Genomic DNA, 22,120 nt, shown 5'->3' with positions numbered 1-22,120 from the left:
CTTCTCCAGTTCTCGCTTTCTGCAAGAATATTTATTTTCACGCTTTATTCCCCCTCATGTCATTCAGCCACACACATCCACTGATTTTATGGACAATAAACAAGCTGCTGCGGGTCTCTCGGCGGCTCCGCTGTCCCCCGGCTCGTAGCGAGATCACCGGTCACCGCCGGTGATCTCGCTACGAGCCGGGGGACAGCGGAGCCGCCGAGAGACCTTTCGCCTTTCAACTTTCGCTCTAAACTATTTAAAACACCATCTACAGCTAAAGAGAGTTTCGCGTCTGCAGCAGCCATGTTGGATCCAGAAAACTACAAGCTTCCAAGTGCCGAGTAGTACGCGTCATCGTCTTGCCGTCCCTCCCCGCTCTGTGATTGGATCCCTAAAACAGGGCTAAGAAACTGGCTTGGTTGCCAGACTGTCTGGAGGTTCGAAATTAAATTCGAGCGCGCAAGGCAGTCTGGGTATACCCAGGCTAGCCAAAATCCTTTTAAGAGGCTTTTTGCTGAAAGGTTTGTTTTACTGAATCAGAAGACTAACATCAACTCTCTTCACACTTTGCGTTGTTCTTGTTTGTGTTTGTCTCTGACGGAGGGTAAGCAGCCTACAACATGGACAATGGATGATTCACAAACACTCTAACGTATCCTGTGTCAAAACATAAATTCACACAAAACCACAAATTATTTTTTCCTATTTATTGGACTGGAGTGATCTCTCACTGTAGTATTTTGCAGAAAAGGAGGAAATGTGGGGAAATAAACAGCAAAACTCTGTATTTAACATGAGACTAACTCAGAATAGTTAGTACTACTGGGAACAAGAAGTCAACAGTAAGCAGTTTTCTGTCCTGAATTTATTTCTGTTGTTTTTTAAAAAAGCAAAAAAAAAGGCTGAAAGCGTTAGAGTCAGCGGTAGGTGCAGTGGAGCTCCTGGTGCTGCCGAAGGTCAGCTTTGTGCTGGAAGCTGTAGAGGCAGTGAGGACAGCGGTAAGGCCGGTCATCCCTGTGTTTACGGCTGTGGGTGATGAGGTTGGAGCTCTGGCTGAAGGCCTTCCCACATATCTGACACACATGGGGCTTCTCGCCTGGCACACAAACACAGCACAAGTCAATTGAATTCACAGGATGTTCAAACAGACGCTGATCTGATATTTTCCAGTTGGTTATCTTATCCAATTTCTGACAAGAGGAAGCGTACCGAAAGCTATAAATAACTTTTTCCCCATTTAAATGTCTAAAAATGACTGGATCTATGTTATCTACACAACCCAGCAAAACTTTACAACAATGCTAATCTTAGAGAAATACATAATTTTAAGACATGGTTAAGACTGTTACAATCATTTAGGTGCGTGTCAGTGGCATCATATCCCTATCAACAACAACCTTAAAAGATCTTGGTGGTTCTTAACAAATTTTTCTACTAGATGAAAGCTCTAGAAACACACTGAGGAAGAGTGTCTAATGTGTTTAATGTGAAACTGCTTTATTATGTGTTTTAACTGGATTGAAGTAATCCTGACCGGGAGAAGCTGACTGTAACAATGGTGAGGGTGAGATGATTCCAATGTGTACAGGGTTTTAGAATAAACACCAAGAATGAGCATCAATACTTTAGTTTTTGTATGAATTGAACACAGAAGATTTAATTTCAAGCTGTCAGGGTGAGCAGAGCATCTGGACACAAGAGCAGGCAGGCAAGGCAAGGCAAGAAGGACATTAACCTTTTTTTTTTTTCAATAAAGTTGAAGTGAATTTTTGAGCAAAATTTTGATATTGCATTTAAGGAAATGCAAATTAGAGACATTTCCATCAACTGGTTAAGAGTGAATAAACAAAGCTGAACGACAAATGATGTTGATGGCTTTTATTTTGGAGGATTATCCATGGGAAGTCTTTGTAAATACTTTTCCGGAAGTTGTCAGTAATAATTTAACCCTTCATAAACGTTTTTGGTCACAAGATGGCAGTGTAATGTGTTGCTTTAGGCTAATCCGTCAGTAAACAGTAGAAGAAGCAGAGATTGAGCAAGAGAGAGAAAAAATATAAAATAGAGGTCGCTAATCAGTCAACTTTGGCCCCCCCATGTGAGAAAATACATCTTCTGGGAAACTTTATAGGCGAGCTTTAGATATTTGAAGTTTTGAGAAGATATACACTTTATCTGTCAAGAATAAATCACATTGTCACAATCATTTCACTGAAAGAGGTAAAAAATATTTTTTTCCAACTTCATGGGCCACCATGTATATATTTCATTTGCACATTAAGTGACGCTGACTATTGTCATGCTGTAAATTTCTATTACACAATTAAGAGTAGTGCACTATAAAAAGACTGTCATGTGAAAAAATACAGTATCAGTAAAGAACGCCAGTTCCCGGGCTAATATAAGGGTTAGGAAAACAAGTCTGCAGTCCTGTTTATTAATTCCACATGCATGATATCAGCATAATAAAAACAAAGGGGATTTATAAAGTCACCTGTGTGTATGAAGGTGTGTTTCTTCATGTCAGATTTCTGGTGGAACCGTTTGCCGCAGTACTGGCAGGGGTAAGGCCGCGTGTCTGAATGTATGAGCAGGTGAGTGGAGAGGGTGGACGAGCGCTTGAACACTTTTCCACACACTGAACAGCCAAACGTCCTCTCCTGAAACAACAGACACTGTGGTTATAGATCCAGGAGTGTTTCCCCCTTATATGTGCACACAAGATAATTCCACATAAAAAGAAATGTGATGCTGACCTTGCCGCTGCATGGTGATCGCTCAGTTTCTGTCCTGCTGGACTTGATGTGTGCCGGTGCTCTGCTTCCATGACTTTTGCATATGTGAGTCTTCAGACTTGACAGACATGAAAATAACTGCAAAGAGGGGATGTCACAATTTTAACTGGTTTAAAAATTACACTTCAGAGCAGAAGGTGGTATACAAGATAAAAGGGAAACCCATTTTTTTTCTGTTTCTTCCATTTTGGGTCATTTCACTTCTGGTCGATATATGGGGGAACATAGTAAACTTGTAAAAGCCTTAGTCCGGATCAGTTCACACAGCCAAATATAAACTTCTAAAAGCTGGGACTGCATGTCCACATATAATGTATGAGGAATTACATTTATAGGCACGTTTCCATTAGGTACTTTTCCCTCAGTGAGCCGCTATGGGTGTGGCTTGGGAGAGAGGATCCGCCCAAGATCCGCACAAATTCACCGGTTAGCAGCTCAGGAATTGTCTCAGAAAGTACCTGATCAGGTAGATACTTTCTGAGCTGCTACTATCTCCTTGATGCTGATGCGGCGATTTTGCACATGAGTAATTCATTTGCAGACTGGTGCAAACTGGACGCTGAGCGGTTAACAGCTCCTGCTCTGCTAGCTGCAGCTGGGAGAGACTGCTGCGGGAGGAATGGGCCACTTTTGAGTGCTTCAGGACGGCGCCTGCTACTCGTTAAGATGGCTAGGAGTCTCCAAAAGTCTCCAATAACACCAGAAAAAGTTGCTAGATTTGTTGCTAGTCGCTTTTTTGAAGAGTCGCTAGAGGTTTCCGAATAGTCACTAAGTCACACTCTTGGCGCGTCGGGGACAGAATGTTCACAGCTAGAGTGGGAAGCGCTGAAAATCTTCTAAACTTGCTCTATCGTACACATATTTTTTATTCTTTATATAATATTTTAGGTCAAAATGTCAGAAATTTTTCACAGACATGTAACTACGGGATCAGACGGACTTACACATTTCACACTGTGAGCCTGAAAGTGACGGGAGTGCAAAGGATCTGCTGCATTGACTCCCATAGAAATTTAGAACCAGACAGTGGCTGTTTTTATCCTGCTCTATTTCCTGCATTTTTTATGCCACAAACACAAAAAAGATATCAGTGTGTTCAGCAGAATTGTCTCCAATGATAACAAAATATTTTGTTTTTTAAATAAACCATGAGTTTGTCTGCCCCTCCGCTTTTCACTGCTTCATGGTGCCCAAACACACACACACTTGCTGAATGTTTATTGTCTTCTTAATCCTACAGAGTTATTGTTGCTCTATAATGTAATGTAATGTAATGTGATGGAGGGATGCCATACTTTGCTACAGAGTGGACACTCTGTCCTTGGAGCACTCATCTTCGAGCAGAGACCGCTCCTGGTCTCCCTCAGGATGTTAGGGTGCGGGGTCAAGTCTCCCAGTCCCATAGACAGTTTGTCTGGATATCCTGAGCTCACATGAGGTCTGGACCATACCGGTGGTATGAGAGGGTGAGACTCCAGTTTCTCCGTGGGGCTACTGAAGTTGACAGGACTGCAGGGTTCAGCAGATATTCGGTCTGAGTGCAAAGACAGACAGGTAAGTTGACTGGCTGCTTCTGAAACTTTAGATTGATACATTTAAAAAAAAAAAAAAAGGAATGTAATTTTGTTAGAATGCCAGAATAATTTGAATGACTCAAAAAAATTGTCATCCAACAAATAACCAAAAATAACAGCACTGTGCAAAAGTCTGTGCAGGTGTGAAAAAATCCCTGGAAAAATTAATGCTGGTTGATAAAAATAAATTATTAACATTTCTATATTTGAAAGCATTCTTATTTTACTGAATTTTTCACATCTGCCTAAGATTTTTTGCACAGTTCTGTATAATATCTTTTTTCTTTAAAGTGTATTTACTGACTCTGTAAAGCTGTGCTTGTGCTAAAGGTCTATCCAAATAAATCTAATTTCCTGTATTTAGCATGCTTAAAAACAAGATTTAATGAACAAAATGTTGAATAAGCTAACGTGAACTGCACAATAATACCAAAAAGTTTTGATTTGTGTCTTAAAATTAAATAGAGGGGAAACATTGGATTGAGATTTTGATTTGTGTCTTAAAATTAAATAGAGGGGAAACATTGGATTGAGAGAAGGCTTTGGACCTGCCACTGCAAAAAAAGTTCTGAAGATCTCCGAAGCCGAGTGTTGGACGAGAGGAATAAAAGTTCTGAAATGTTCCATGAAGGGCAGCGCATGTATGCATTTTTCAAAAGAGAGAAACTAGAGGAGGGGGAAAAAATCGATACAGCATAGTATCGCAATATTTTGTGTGGCAATATTATATTGATTTATGGCCACCAAGTATTGATATTTAGTGTCCCGACGGCTGTGTACTATTGCGTTTTTTTCTTCTTCTGGAGCCGTATTAGACTCATTTTTAGGAATATACTGGAGATACTGGTATCATATGAAACTAGAACTTCTAAGGAATCTATAGATCAGGATATCGTCTTGGGAAGTTGTTGAAATATTGGTGCAAAGTGAGCTTTTTTGATGTTTCATGGTGATTTTCAAAGGGGTCGTGTGTCCTCTGACATCATGCTATCTCAATGAAAATAGGCTCTTTACATACATGGCTGCCTCCTAATTCAGAATGCCTGAAGAACATAACACAATCCATTACTTTCTTCATTTGCAAAGAGTTTAAACCATACAATGTTGTGGAAAATTAGGGTTTTAGCTATATGCTAAAGACACTGGAACTCAGATATATGACTCTGTCTCGACGTTATTTCACAGATGCTGCAAAAATGCTGCAACTGTTGTCGTTCATACATGTTTGATATCATTTAAGTTCAGTTTGAATGAATACTTTGTTGGTCAGTCTGTGGGTTTGACTCTCATTGTGGAGAGGTAAAGACTGAAGTGAGATGAATAGACTGAGAATTTGATTTATTTGACAAAACAATTCTTGATTAAATTTAATTTTGTGGACACAAAATGCAGTTAAACAGTTAAAATCACAATATATTATATTGCAATACTCAGAAAATCGCAAAAATGCTTAAAATCGCAATAATATCGTATCGTGACTCAAGTATCGGGATAGAATCGTAGCGTGGCGCCTCTGGAGATTCCCACCTCTAAAAGAAACCTTAAAAACAATCAAGGTGATATCCTACAAAGAGGAATGGCTAATAAACAGACATGAAACAGGTCTGTACCCACCATTAGATTTGGGTCTGAATGGTTGAAGATGCTCATTTCCATTAATACGGTTGTTAGCAGGAAGGTCCGGCTGCAGTAAAGCGATGGGCACAGTGTTATTATCTACTGTGGAGTACCCCAGGGATGTGTCCCAGGACGTCGTCTTTTTTCCAAGGTGGTGCAGCCCTCCTCGCTTCACCAAGAAAGAACGAGGCATCACTCAGGCGGGCTCTACACCAGAAATCAAACTTATCTAGAGGGTTGAAACATAAAATGAATAGCAGTGTTAGTGATGACATTCAAATTGGCAGTTAGGTTTATTTTATTACTGAGTGAGGAGAGTGTGGCACAGCTGGGCTAGATCATACACATTTTCCTCTTAATCTTACTTATAACAAGTTGCACAAATAAAACCAGTGGAAATAAGTATCTCTGCAGCAGTTTATGTGAAGACCCATAAGTTTAAACATAATGTTTATTGCCCAGAAGAGGGCAGCAGAACTGCACAGTTTGTTTCCGGCTTGGTTGAGTGTAAATACTACATTAACATACACTGTAGATGGTAAATGGTATCATCACAGAGGACAAAATGTTTGATGTTTACAAAATGTAGATAATAATGAACTGATTAGTTAGACATGTAATTGCTACAGATGATGATGATGATGATGATGATGATGATGATGATGATACAAGTACTGTATTTAACTACAATTTTGAGTTACTTTTACTTTACTTAAGTATTTCCATTTTATGTAACACCGACTCCACTACATTTTGAGGCAAATATTGTACTTCTTACTTCACTGCATTTAGCTGCCAGCTTGAGTTACTTTTCAGGTGGAGAATTAACATAAAAAACATTGACATTTAGACATTTTATTATTTTCATTTAACCTCAAAACAGCATATTAAGAAGTTAAAACAAGCCCTAACTTGAGAAAATTAAAACACTGCTAACATAAATATATCAATACAAATACTCTAATAATTTATTTGGAATAGACATAACGATTTGAGTGGGGCAATTGTGCATAATGAGTACTTTTTGATGTTGATACTTTTGTACTTTTACCTAAGTAAGTTTTGAATGCAGGACTTTTACTTGTGGTGGAGTCATTTCGCTGTGTGGTATTAGTACGTTTACTGAAGTAAGGAATCTGAATACATAATACAAATAAAAATGTTAAATAAAATATGCAATTTACTTAAAGGTCCAGTGTGCAGGATTCAGTGAAATCTAGTAGTGAGGTTGCAGATTGATCACCAAGCACATTGCGAGACTACGGTGGCCTTCAGGTGACATAAAGCACCAAAGGCTCCTTTCTAGAGCCAATGTTTGCTTTGTCCCTTCCTAGCTACTATAGAAACACATGGTGGCCTCTGTGGAAGACAACCTGCTCCCTATGTAGATAGTAAGGGTGATTATACACTAATGAAAACATAGTTATTGGTATTTTTACAATGGACATTTCTGCCAATAGATCCGTGTAAAGCCTACACACTGCACCTTTAAGCACGAGGCAGTTTATGAACTGCTAGTAAAGTTAGTCTTCTTTTTTTAGTTGTTGCTTCTGGTTTCTTCTTGTTTTTTTGTTTGTTTGTTTGTTTGTTTGTTTGTTTGTTTTTACCTCTGCCAGCTTTGCATTTGGATTTTGGCAGCTTTTCTCCTTCAAGATCCTCTCAAGTCTCAAACTTGGTGTTAGGGATTTTTCTCACACAGGGGTTCTCTAGAAGAGGGTTTCACGACCCTCGCTGTGTGTTTGATCATTATATATGATCACTGTGTATGTTTGGCCAGTTAATAAGCCCCTTAAGATGATTCGTCACATCCGACCAAGGGGTCTTTTTCTTACTTCTTGTTTCTGCTTTTTTAAAAAGTCTGCTTGTAAATGGCCTGTCCACAGTCGCTCACGTGACACTAAACGCCTCATTACTGCTGTTTGTGAGATGTTTTTATTTGCGGAGCTTCTGTTACATTAACACTGCAGGTGGAAGCGAGTCAGATCTGATCTGATCTGAAACTAACATTTAGACCTAAATTCAAACCTACAAACCTGGTTTGTGACAAACAGTCATAACAGAATCGCAAATACACATCACTTAACTGCAACACATTTCATGACTCAGCGCTAGCACACGAGCAAAAGTGAAGCTGCAGTTCAGTCGAGGACAGTCAGGTGTTAGAAACAACACTTTTAAAAAAACAACAACAGCAAAAACAGCAGATTAACAAGCTCAAGACTTGAATAAAAACAAGCTGCTGGAAATCGTTTCTTTTTTTAACTTACTTTTTATATCCTTTAACTCTAACTTTTTAACTTTGCAACGTTTTTAAATTGAGTTTTTTATTATAACTATTTTACTGTTTTACTGTTTTAGTATTATTTTATTATTTTCATTGTTTATTTATTACTATATTTGTGTAGGATTTTATTGTATTTTAATAACAGTGCATCACTTTGGTCAACTGAGGTTACTTTTAAATGTGCTCCATCAATAAACTTTGACTTGACTTGACTTCTACTGTTTTCTACTCCATTAGAAGACAGACTCCGGCAGACAGTTTCCTGGACTCCTCAGAAAATAAAAGCCTTGCATGCATGAATATCAATGATGAGATTACTGCAGAATATTGGCAAGAGATTTGATCAAATGCTCAAACACAATCAATAACAACTTGTTTAAAAAGTACACCAACATAAACTGATTATGAGGTTTAATATAACACGCATTAAATTCAATTTACCGCCTCTGTTACTGATACGTGTATCAAATGTGGAAGCAGAAAGGCAGATTGATACGACATGACTTTGGATATTGAGGGTGAGGTTGTGTGAAGTATTCAACAGACTTCAAGTAGAAGTGGTAGCATTATCAGCAACAAAAAGTATGAGCAGTTAAAGTTCTTGTACTGCATAAAAACTGTCCTTGTGAATTACATATATGTTATATAATAACATTAACATTGTTGATGCAGCAATGTGTGAGAAGCATTTTGCTGTTGTAGCTGGTCGAGGTGGAGCTTTTTTTTTTTTTTTAAGAATTCATGCATAGTTAGTAGCTGGCCCCTGGTTAGGGTCATAAATTAAATCTGAGGGTTTGTGAGATGAATAATGGGGTAGGAAATAAGAAATAAACCAACACAAATATGCATCAGTGTTTTCAGGTTTTATCCCTGTTGATTTTTTTGTGAAATAATGCAGAAAAAAACAGTTAATTAAATGAAACCATTTGAGAAGTTTAGAGGCATAATGCTGAATTATGGGTGCCGCAAAAAGTATATTTGCTCATAATTTTATTTTTCTAATCTCTTATTTTTTTGCTTTTTTTGCTTCGTATGCAAAGTATTGTTAGATTGTTTTTATGTGCACCTTATCGTTACCGAGTATGTTTTTTTCTGCACACACACACACACACACACAAATATATTTATATACTTATTGCATGAGCTCATTGGGTATTACCGCTTTTTTTTTAGTACGGTGTAGTTCAGGAGGACAACATGTTCTAACTTGAGTTAGAATACTGACTGAACAATAATAATAATGAACAACAAAATGTGGCCTATATCCGACACATTCGGTATGAATAGTCATCCATCTTATGGGAAGGTCAAAGTGGTTCAGACTTTCAGAAACTTTAATATTTTGGTTCAGCAGTCAGTTGTTTGGCTTTGCTTAACATGAACTGTAAACTGTGGATCGACATACACAGACAGCTGTGAGTCCAATCAGCTGACTTTGCACTCTAATGAAATTAAATGATCTCAAGGATTATTCAAGAATACAAAACAAGTTATTCTGTCGCTTACACACTTTTAAAGATTTGGGATTTGTTGTATGTTTGGGTATAAAGTTGTATAAAAATAAATATAATATATTTAATAATATATATTAAAATAAAAATACATTTATGCTACATTAAGTCTGTAAAAATATAAGATATGATAAAAAGGAAATTTACTGAAATTTATATGTGACAGAAAAGCAAACATGTTGTACTCTAACTGACAGTTCAAACCAACCACGTTTATGGACTCTGACATTTTACTATAAGATAATATGACAAGTGACGAACATTACTGACATCTGTGCATCTTTTTGTTTCCCCCTCTGTACAAAAACTGAAGAAATCAAGAAAAAGATCCACATGGCCACGTGGAGACAGTTACAAAACTAGCGGATTATCATCTGAATTCATAAAAAAGCAGATTTGTTGAGTACGGATCATTACTTTTTACCATTTGGTTAAGCCTACTGTTTACCTAAATGTTCCATGTCAAGGACAAATGCACACATTTAAAGAGCCCAGTTGTCATGTAAAATTGAGAAAATTAACATTAACAAACCAAAATGTAGCAGCTTAAATTTACTGAAAAACACAAAGTTTCAGAAAGTAGTTTTCAGAAATAAATATGCAAATCCTCACCAGATTTTTAAATTCCACAAGTTCTTCTTTAGGCTTCACACAAACTTCACGAATAACATTACTGGGATAAATGTGAAGTCAGTGTGTCACATGTGAGGTCAGTCAGGATTGTGAGCCGTTGACGTTCTCTGCAGGTCGGTGTGATGAGAGTAAAAAAAGTATGAGGAAGTGTTTCTGCTCCGACACCTCTGAGCTGACAACCACACTGCTTCCTCACACACACAAACCCAAACACTGCACACTCACAGCAGCACTGAATCTGTCCAGCTCTACTTAAAAAAAACTTTTTTTGGTTGCAAATTGTGGATGGATATGTTGCACAAACTAAACTCAGCATCAGATGAATCTGGGGATGACAAATCAATAAAGCGAGAGGAAGGGGGAGGTGGATGACTGTGCTGAAAATTCTTTAGAAAGTGTGTACACACTGTGTTGACACCATTCGGGCTTACAAAATCACCATCGAGGTCAAGTTTAAAAGAAGCTGGCTGATGCAACAGCAGATTCTCTTCAATAGTATTCAATGAAAACACAAAGTACATTCATGAGAAAGAGACACAGCGAGAGGAAATTAAATTAAAGGTGAAAACGATTGAACATGTCACTGACATTTTCCTTGAATGTAATGAACAAGACACTGCAGCTTATTCCGACTCAAATCAAAATACAAAATCCTGCTGACGAAAACACTCAAAAAGTCACTAAATGTGAATTAATTGGCTGCCAATAAAAGTTCACAACAAATGCACTATTTTCATCTGTTGTAACATTTGCTACAAACTGCAGTGGCAAGCTGTTTACTGAGCTTTTAAAAAAATGAAATGAATATACTCATGACCTGATTTTTTAAAGTCTTTAGTAGAAACTGAAAGTTGATAGTCAAAAAGCTAGTCATCAAGAAGATAGTTTTTGGTCGCTTAATGGGATTTTTATTGACATTAAATTAACAGTGAATATGTGAGTGAATGTTGGCAACCGAAGTGCTGTTTTATCCCAGTCTTCCACCCGAGTTAGCAATGATTAAGCTGTTTTTTTATTGCATTAAATAGGTAGCCTGGCTAACGTCAGACTAATCACAAATGAGATTAGTCTGGACACCGGCAATTAATTTCTCCGTAGAGGAGGCGTGGTTTACGATCCTCCAGAGCCGTTCATTGGGCGCTATGAATGTCTATCATAAGCGTCTGTAGGTACACTGTAAAAATGTTTGTAGAAATTACAGTAAAACACTGTCAAATTGCATCAGGTTGTAAAATTAAACATTGTATATCACCGTAGTACACACTTTTAATTACCGTAAATCAAAGAATAGCATAAAACTTTGAATTCTACTGTCATAAACTGTAGAAAACACATAGTTTTGCAGTAAATATAACATTTTCATGTACAATTTATGGAGAAATGCCATGATGACACAGTTACCCTAAAAGTAATGGGATTTTTCAGTAAAAAATTACAGTTTTTGCTGATATTTACATTTACATACGCTCACTGTATTTTTTACGGTGAAGTTCTGGCAACTACAGCTGCCGGTATTTTACAGTAAATTAAACAGATTTTTTTTTACAGTGTAGCAGTATCAGTTATACCAGATGACGTATGTAAAGCGAAAGAAATTGATGTTTACATAGCCAGACTAGCCCATCTCTACTTTGAGACTAAAATTCTTAGTTCTGATTCTGCAACGTTTTTCTGCAGCATGTTCTGGCTCTGGCTGCTCACAGTCTACCGGCAGTGTTGGTGTGTGTGTGTGTTGGTGTGTGTGTGTCTGTGTGTCTGTGAGAGAGTGTTGCTTGCTGCTTTGCTTCTCCAGTTCTCGCTTTCTGCAAGATTATTTATTTGTATGCCTTATTCCCCCCTCATGTCATTCAGCCACACACATCCACTGATTTTATGGTCAATAGACGAGCTGCTGCGGGTCTCTTGGCGGCTCCGCTGTCCCCCGGCTCGTAGCGAGATCACCGGCGTTACAGCAGCGAGTAGTAGCGGGGCTAGTTGGTAGATTAGGCTTTTGCCAAATTCTGTCGGAAGCAAGGCTAAAACATCCTTTTTCATGGTGAAACAGGAGTGTAAAGTCAAACATTGTTCTTTTAAAATCAACTTTCACTCTAAACTATTTAAAACGCCGTCTACAGCTAGATCGAAAGAGAGTTTCGCGTCTGCTGCAGCCATGTTGGATCTGTAAGAAAACTACAAAACTACAAGCTTCCATCTGTCGAGTAGTAGGCGTCATCATCTTGCCGTCCCTCACCGCTCTGTGATTGGATCCCTAAAACAGGGCTAAGAAACGGCCATCGTTGACAGACTGCCTGCAGGTTCAAACTGAAATCGAGCGCACAAGGCAGTATGGGTATACCCAGGCTATTAAATAGGTCAAAAGTAAGCAAAAATAAGGGCTCAGTGCCAGTGGTGGTCAGTGGTTGGTTGGCTTGGTTGGCTGTATAGGTGTCATAATAACACCCTGAAACCGTCTGGAACTCAACCGGAGTTGAACTTGCACCTGATTGATTGCAGGTTGGTGGTGCGTGGGTGAAAGAAGCTTAAAGTTTCAGTGTTTCTCTGTCAAGTTTACAGTTGGTTTGTTTTTTAGTTTTGCTGCTGAAATATCCAATAGAATTTGCTGCAGTAACATTGCAGCATGCTATAAAATGTTTACAATGACTGAATATGGCCTCTCTTATCGTTACAGTAGCCTCAATCCTTAAAGACAACATTAAGACATGCATCTTTGAAACAGCAACATAGTCTACAGAGACTGGCAGAGACGAGTGAAATGTCCATGTGGGTCTCTAAATCAGAAAATGATTAATTTTGTTCGATGGTTTATGTGTAACTTTACACACAAATTCATGCATCACTGTTGTGAAGCACTTACGCTGCATATTCTGTATAAAATGTGCTTTACAAACTTTACAAAGTTTATTGTTGTTCTTTTTAACATTTCACTTTTGCTTTAAGTGACACATACCTGTTTTCGACCATAGATAAGTCTGACCAGTTGAGGGTCGTCTCTAAGCAGGAGGAGACAGGAAAAGCAATAAATCTTGTCTCTGGTGTATGCTGTCCTTCGACACTTCCTGGAATCATGTCCGCTCCGTCAGGCCCCAGTTGGTTCATGCCAAGCTTTTCTTCCAGAGTCTGCACTTGAAAAGATGTTTTCAGAAGTGACTCAACACTGTTCAGTGGCAGTGATGTTGCAGACGCCATTGCAGTAACTTCAGCAACAGAAAGTCGCTCAGCTCTTACCTGTGCAGCTACGGTGGCGATGAGAGCTCATTGCGCTGCAACTTAAGAAAACACATGCAAATACACAAAACACAAGCAAATTGAGAAAACATCTACATCAATTTGACAACACAAGCGCGGCATTTAGGAAACGCGCTGCAAAGATCACAACACAACAACAGTGTTTCCAGAGGACCCTTAAAAGTAATGCACACGTCTGGACACGGCACGCTTATTATTATCACGTTATTTCAAAAATAAGAATCATTTGTACAAAGATCATCGCGTGCTAACGTTCGCGGCCAAACGATAGCATGCTAACGTTAGCGGTTGATCGTATCGGGCTAACGTTAGCGGGCTAGCATGACCCAGACCAACTCGGTGCCGCTGAGAGGGACCAACTAAAACGTGTATCATTCATTGGTATGATTTGTTTAACTGCAATGTGACTGATATGGGCTAGTGGTCTAACGCTATATATCACGTTATAACATGAAAATATCATTATCATTACCGTTATAACATGAAATGATCATTATTTTGAAATAACTTGTGTGTGAAACAACGTCTCCAGACATGTGCATTACTTTTAATTGTCCTCTGGAAACACTTCTGCTGTGTTGTGGTCTATTTGCAGCGCTTTTTCTAATTGCGTTGTGTTGTGGTCATTGCAGCGCGTTTTCTAAATGCTGCGCTTGTTTTTGTCAAATTGATGAAGATGTTTTCTCAATTTGCTTGTGTTTTCTTAAGTTGCAGCGCTGTGAGCTCTCAGGGCCACTGTATGCAGCTGCTGAATACAGCTTCAATTAACCACAGCGCCACCTGCTGTTAGTCTCAATGAGTTACCTGCCCCAAAGCCTAAGGCCCCATAGACTCAAACACAGACATTGACTTTATTTATACAGTCTAAGATATGGACAAAACATTGTAAAAACCCTGCCATGAAGTCAACCAATAGCAAGATAATACCGTGCAAGTCAATGCAGTCTGGCTTGCAAGTCGATCAGTACAGTAGTTCTGTTAGCATTTTCAACATAATACATGGTAAAACAAAATATCATAATATCATAAAATGTTTTTTACCCCTTTCCATGAAATGGTTGTGAATGTGATTTGTTCTTGACAGATAAAGTGTATATCTTTTCAAAACTTTATGAATCAATCTCTTATTTGACTTATTTAATATTCATTTAAAAAAATTAAGGCTATATATATATATATATATATATATACATATATATATGTATATATATATATATATGTATGTATGTATACACACACACACATATATAAATATATTCCGACTTAGGTCTATGCTATGCGGTAAAATCACTACACTGAAACATTTGAAAAACAAATTTAACATTGGCAAAGAAAGTAGAGCTTTTACAACTTGGTGGTACAAGCCCTTAAATAATTAGCACAGCTTCTTTCTTGAGTGAGAGAGGGGTAAAAACTTCATCAGGGTCATCAGATGAGCACCCTCCATCATCAGTGTTTCATTGATTTGAGCCCATAACACTTCTGGCGGGCTCAACTGCAACATCTGGTGTCCCAGGTGTGCCCCTCTCCATTTATTTACCCATCAGTGGTCATTTTGCAGACTATTTGGTGTCAATCCTCCTGATCTACAACCAGTTACTGCTGTGCTCTGCAGCCTCCGACTGTGACTTCACTGCTTCTCAGAAGGCCTGGCCTTACACTCCTATCATCTTCAGTAGCCGGGTTGCAGTCCTGGCAACAAACCCTCTGCAACCAACTTCGACAGGGAACACCTTAGTACGCTATTTGCGTTGTTCAGCCTGTGCTGCTATCTTAGAGTACTTTAAGCTTTTTTGTTCAAATGCCTCCTCAATAGCAGCTTCCCATGGTACCGTTCCAGGATGTACAGGAGTTTCTGGGAAGTTGACCACATGATGAGATCTGACCTGAGGGAAGGTGTTTTTATCTCTGGTAGAAAGACGAGCTTGTGATCCAGTTCAACCTGCAAATATTCACCTTCCGTTCACTTCCATTCTAAACCAGCAAAAGGAGTGAATAAAACATTTGCTACATTTGCATCCTTGCATCATGTGGAGTTAAACCCTGGTGAACTTTGACTGGACACTTTGTAGCCTCAGCCATTAAAAAAAGATGTGTGTGTGTGTGTGTTTGAGCCCACTTGGATGTCAAACGGACTACAAACCAGCAGCTGTTATCTGTATGTGTTACATCCTGCACTGCCCACATGTTGCCTGGGGAGACAATATGACTGCAGCCTGATGCAAATATAATTTGTGTTGCTGGATTTGGGAATCATGCAATGCAAAAATTAGCTTTGTGCCAAGTGTGAACACAGCATAATATTGCATTGCATAATAATTGAGTAAATGTAATCCCCTGCTAATAAACAACAACAACAACAACACAATCAGGCCTTCGCAAAGGTGCAATGTCAAAGTTTATTTTGTATCATTCATAGGATACAGAACACTGAAATGTATTATTTCCCCATCATACTGTAATTTATATAATCTTTACCGTCATTTAATATATTTCATAACAACATCGGTTGAATTGCAAGACAGAAAGAGAGAGGGTGGACAGGGTTCCTGGGTATGATGCCATGGATATCAAACAGCCGTCACATACAGCACATAAAATCTGAGAGATCCTAACACCAAACTAACCAGGATGAACACGGCCTGTTTTACATTTCCTGTCTGTGAGGAAGAACTCACACGTAACACACTCTTTTGCACTACATTGTGTTATTTCCTGCTTTAAATCAGGGATAATTGTGGATGTTCCAGTTTCAAGATAATAAAATCTAGAGCAACACAGTGTGACCATATTTCAGTCCGCACATAATTTACTTTATATTACATGGCTGTTTAATGAAGGGCTGTAGTGACTGACTTCGATGAAACCCTCGTTAAACATACATGAAGTCATTTAGCATAGTGTGTAAATCTACCTACCTTTATGGCACATTATGATATTTAATCGTTATCGTCTCACATGACGCTGTTAGCAGGAGAAACCAAAGTACTGATGGGAATTATAAAAATAATACTAAGGATGACAGCTAATACCATATTCAAAAGTAATTTACAAACATATCAAAATATTCATCACAGTAGATAGAGTTGTATTTAGACAGTGGTGAGAACAGAGCACCATCTCTGAACAGCAGTGTACAGATGTGTTGTCGCGTGTTGAAGGACACTGAACACTGATCTCAGTCTGGATTATGGTTTAATTTGGAAAGGAAACTGACTCAGACCTAAACGACTTTATGCATTTTAAATGTTTGACTGAAATCGATACCTAAATATGAAAGTTATAATCCTTAAAACTTTCTGTCGTTGAGGATCTGGCAACGCCTGTGGTTGTTGGTGGTTTAATAACATGCTCCTAGAGATCAGTTTGAACCATCTCTTGAGTGGTTTCTCCATCAGAAGTGCAGCAGAAGAACAAAACGTAGCGATTTTCAGCAGTCTGGGGACGATTTTTATATGTTTTCAATGAGAGTGAACCCTTTTTTCTCTCTACATTGGCGTTGCTGTGCACCACTTGTTGTCACAGGAGCATCCTGAATGCCATGAGTTGAAAATACTTCAACTCAGAGCAGAAAAGTGACCAACCTCCTTGTGTTTTACCACTGTCCACTTGGATACATTGAGAGGTGGGTGATACTGTTGTTGCTTAGAGCATGCCGCTTTTTTAAAAAGTTAGGCTTCAACAAAAAAAAAGCTTTTTGCACGTCTTGCAACCTGTAAAAAGTGCTCTGTCCGATTAGGGCCTTATTTTAAGGTAAAGCCACACTTCGAGTCGAGTTGAAAGTCTGTGCGACGTAAAGATCAGGAGACGCTATTTTTAAATTGTGTACACATCAAAAATGACTGAAATAGTCCAGTTTTACTTTCTCACATGCGTACAGCTGGCCAATCACAGCATAAGAGCTTCAGAGAGTTTTCGGAAACAACCTCCCACCTAATCTGAGGTCAGGGCGTGCAGTGGGAAGGGGTTTTTGCCCTTTTTTCAATTAATTCTGGCAGAGTATATGGCATGTACAAAGTGCTGTACACGACATTCAGAAAAAAACAAATATTTGCTATGTAAAGATATAGTGGAGTAATGGCTTCTTAACCAAATAATAAAGTCATGCTTCTTCCTTGTGTATTGAACTCTCATATAAGTCTCACAGGCCTACCAAGTGCCTTAAAAAGTGTCGCCATTGGGTCCTGACCGATCGCCTGTATGTGTCGAGTTAGGAATGAGAACGAGAGCCATGTAGAGGCAATCTAAACTCAGACTCTGAACAACAGATTTGCTCTGAATGTTGTTTACAGCTCCTTTAAAGAAGACCAACCAACAATGTCGTCTGACTCATGATCAAATGTTGCCTTTTGTGCATTTCATGAACACATGTACTAACTTAAGTATCAGTACATGTGGCTGTCGGGTAAATATGATGAAAAATGAGGATTGATCTTAAGGATTATAACTTCAAGTAAGAAATTCAGCCAATTGTGACCCAAAGAAAATAATTCTTAGGGCTTAAATCTCAGTCTGTACATACTTAGAATCAACAGGAACTCAACTAAAACCATTTGTACAACACTCATTTGGTCTGACGATATCCAAACTCTGATTCCAGTGTAGAGATTTCAGTTGCTACATCCTCAGCTGACCACTAAAAGGCTGTTAATTTCAACAGTATGGTGGGCAAACCAACATCCTCTTTATCTCTTTGATGGCCATTATGGGAAGATCCAATTTCCCTTATTCTTTAGAAGATGGCAACATTTGTCTCCTTTACCATCCCTTCATTTGTATTGCACGAAAATGTTAGCAGTAAAAGAGGGCCTTGAGCGAGAATTTAGAGAAAATCCTTCGACAACAGTCCAAAGAATAATAAAGCACAATACAAAGTTGGGATGGATAATCTTGGAGCAAAGTACTTAGATTACGTCAAGGTCCCTCTGAGGAGCTGAATATAATAAGAAATGATCCCACCATTAAATCCATTCACCCACGTCTCTCACTGCTTAATGCAATGAGCAGAGACTTCCTTTTCCTCTGTAGTGCAAAAAGCAGATCACCCTGTTTGATAAAACTATACACACTCACCATCTTATGTAACTGACAGTGATACAGCTTTAAATTTTATCCATATACTTTTGTTCCTGTTACACTGTATACTTTATATCTCTCCACACGTCACACCCTTTTTTCTCTCTCTACAGAATATATTATTGTTTGATATGTAAAATAGTTTCCACCCACGCACTCTGTTGGCATCCTTACGATATGAACGACTGCCCTCCGCTGTGCGTTGGCCCACACGCTGCAGTTTCAGCTGACGTGAAGTGATATGAGCACATAAACTGGTGATTCCAGATCAGCACTGTTACCTGGATTTCTTTTGGCTTGTACGGGACACTGACATTTAAAGGAATTGTTTGACATTTTGCAAGATGCACTTTCATGTCTGCCTGTTAAATATGAAGCCACAGCAAGGAGATGGTAAACTTAGCTTAGCATACAGACTGGAAACAGTAGGGAACTGCTAGCTTGGCTCCATCCGGAGGTGAAATGTCCAACTTATTAACATGTGCCTCGTTTATTGCAATAAAATACACTTTTTGCTAAATAGACCGATCCTAAGTCCCTCCCTTTTTCACTCTGTGCTCCAATAACAGTTGAAAACTTAGTACGTGGCAGAACCCCATTTCCTGTTATCCTCACTTACTCGCAAGGCGACCTGTAAAAGCGACTCAATACACTGGCCATGCTACAGTCTTTATGGACACTTACATTGTATATAGTCACATCTTCAGTAAGCTAATGTTTGCAAGCTTACTAGCTATAGCAACCGTATACTGTAGCTACATCCAGAGGCGTTAAGATTTGGAAAAGACAGATAGGTTTGTTGCTGACATATTTTAAAGTTACTATGATTAGCCAGAAAGGATCAAGGCTAACGATTCGTTGTTTATGTCATCTCTGCAAGGCTACCTGCTGCCCTGAAGTAACTTTTGCTGTTGTTTAATTGGGATATACAGGACATCTAGCATCCCGATGGGAAAAGTCCTGTAGTCCTTGCTGTCGGCTTCTCAAAGTCATATCGCCTGATGCCCAGAAACGATTACAAGCAGCATTAGGCTAAACAGAAATGGCGTTACCATATTTCCTTATGTCAAGCTAGTCTGACCTTTACAGTAACTATAAGGGCTGTAGGACTTAATGGTTTATACTAGCCGCTTCAGCCTCACTTGCTCCAAATCTTAGGTAGATATTACATTGTGTTTGGAGTTGAAATTGACACTACCGAGCCCATTCACTGACTTATTCTACTTAGACTAATGTAACTCTGTAAAACTGTGTTTTAGCATTCACCATCATACCACTTGTAGCCACAATTCAGTTATTGAGTCCCTTCCAAAAGCGGTGAAACAAGTTTAGGGGCTGAACTTTTTCTTGACTGTGCAAATTAAGTCACTATGCCAAGCTAAACTAAGCCAACTCCTGGTTGTAGTGTCGTATTTAACAGACAGATAGGAGAGTGTAGTCGATCTTCTCATTTAACTCTCAGCAGCAACGAGAGTGTCAAACTGTTTCTTAAGTTCACACCTACACAATGATCATGCTTGGTTTTTGAAGAAAAACCAGATTGTTCCCATCATTGCTACACGCTGAGAAGCTGCAGGGAGGAATCAAGTTAAACTGCTCAGTTTTCAGATTCAATCAGTCTGTACAGTAGTTGTCAACCTAATCTATGGCAGAGTTAACAGGAGGTTGCATGTTCACCTCACAAAGATAAAACAAAGAAAAAAAAAAAACTGAAAAAAATGGATAAAATAAATCCAAAATCATAGCAGCACATTTTCTGTCTCTGAAACACTCTGACAGCGTCACAGTAAACCTGTAACAGACGACTTGTTGGCACAAAGGACGGTGTAGAAAGTTTGGCCTCTGTCGGTATCTCTACACTCCTAATAGTTTCATATAGATTTATAAAATATTAAAAAAATATGAAAATAAATTACAACATATAAATAATTTAAAAAACAAAACAAACGATTTGGCAACATTGAGTTTCTTCCTTGTTTCGTGGGTTACGGTGGATATGTTTGGATATGAGCTGTTGTATTAACTCGCTTGGCTTCTTGTCATCTGCAAGCCGCATACACACACACAGACAACACACATATTTAGTAAATGATTCATGAACGGAGGCCATCTTGTGATATCCCTACAGTTTGATGGGTACGTATTCCTACACTGCACCTCTCCTTCTCACACTCACCACCTTTCCTGTTTTTCTTTTTCATTGTTCTACTGAGAGGGAAATTGATAGCTGATAGAAGTTTTTTGTGTGTGCGTGTCTTCCTAATAAGAGCATAAAAAGGGAAAAGAGAGGATAAAGATGTCTGAACCAACCAGCAAGGAGAGTCATAAGAGGGTAGACAGAGCATACATTGTGTCTATTACTCAGTTTATAGGGAGAGGAAAGAGTTTGTTTTCTGTCTGTCTATCCGTGTTACACTCCTCGTCACAGTCACAGGTTCAGGTCCAGTGGTGGATCTCGAGCAGCGAGAGGCAACAACAGCCTTGCTGGCCCAGTTTCACTCCAAACTGTTTGTCTGTGTGTTATATGTTTGTGTTTGGATGGTTTCTGGCGCAGTTACACAAGGAGAGAGGCTTCATGTTGCCTCTTTATCAGGGGAAAACAGGATCAGACAGTGTGGAGGACACGATGGTGGAGATGGTAACAGGAAACGACGGGTAGTGATGATCAGAAGAGGTCCATTCAATGCCACTATGTCTGCATCAAGTTAAAGGTAAACACTGGAAAAGCTGAGGAGGAGGACTGGATTGGATAATACAGCCCCAGTTTACAGTCACAGTCCCGTCCTGTAGAGCTCCAGTGTCTCTTGAGCTCAAAGAAATCCAATGAAACCTTCACACCCCCCTCCAGCTCTCAGTTATCCAGCGCCTCAGCGCACACCATGCTGCCGTACAGTTGCTGTGGGTCCGGATGTGTCAGAACACGCTCCTCTGCCTCGCTGTCCGTGCTGCCCTCGCTGTCCAGGCGGGCCGACGGGTGACACGTGCCGGACAGGCTGGGGTACAGGGCGCTGGGAGGCAGCGGGCTGGGGAGGAGGTCCTCGTCCGAGCTCAGGTAGTCGCCCTCGGCGGATGCGGGGCTGGGCAGACAGAGATCCTGGTAGTTGGTGCTTACGCCTCCACTGCTAACCCTGGAGCTGGGGGCCGCCTTCTGCCCTCGCAACAGCCGGACCTGAACACAAAGAAGAAGGTTTTATAGGTACGGTTAAACTGTATTTTAGTCATAGTTAGAGTATTTAATTAAAAAGCAGGAGGGCCTGGAGTTTCTTGTGTATTTTTTCTCAAAATAAATTCCAAGAAAAGACCAACCAACAATGTGTCTCTCAATACTTTATCTTACCGAAGCATTAAGAATGACACATTTGATAAAACACTCATATTTTCAGGTAAACATCTGCC

The 22,120-nt window shown here is 39.3% G+C and overlaps 2 protein-coding genes across 2 annotated transcripts in view; both read right to left on the bottom strand.

Annotated features, from left to right (window-relative positions):
* Positions 1–905: 905 nt before the first annotated feature.
* Positions 906–10,463, bottom strand: LOC131976890 (zinc finger protein Gfi-1b-like). The gene is made up of 6 exons (XM_059340113.1): positions 10,382–10,463; positions 5,972–6,203; positions 4,079–4,317; positions 2,745–2,861; positions 2,483–2,648; positions 906–1,084 (listed from the first exon to the last, which is right to left on the bottom strand). Exons 2-6 carry the CDS (start codon positions 6,165–6,167, stop codon positions 906–908), a joined length of 897 nt encoding a protein of 298 aa, XP_059196096.1. The 5' UTR covers positions 6,168–6,203; positions 10,382–10,463.
* A 5,565-nt stretch (positions 10,464–16,028) lies between these two features.
* Positions 16,029–22,120, bottom strand: part of evi5l (ecotropic viral integration site 5 like) — a 47,675-nt gene continuing 41,583 nt past the window's right edge. Inside the window, exon 20 of the mRNA XM_059340101.1 lies at positions 16,029–21,893. Coding sequence (XP_059196084.1) covers positions 21,576–21,893 — 318 coding nt within the window. The 3' untranslated portion in view covers positions 16,029–21,575. The remainder of the gene's footprint in view (positions 21,894–22,120) is intronic.

The sequence above is a fragment of the Centropristis striata genome, chromosome 1, assembly GCF_030273125.1.
Source record: "Centropristis striata isolate RG_2023a ecotype Rhode Island chromosome 1, C.striata_1.0, whole genome shotgun sequence".
Taxonomy (NCBI): domain Eukaryota; kingdom Metazoa; phylum Chordata; class Actinopteri; order Perciformes; family Serranidae; genus Centropristis; species Centropristis striata.
Note: the sequence above shows the minus strand (reverse complement) of the source record. Positions and strands in the feature narration are given on the sequence as shown.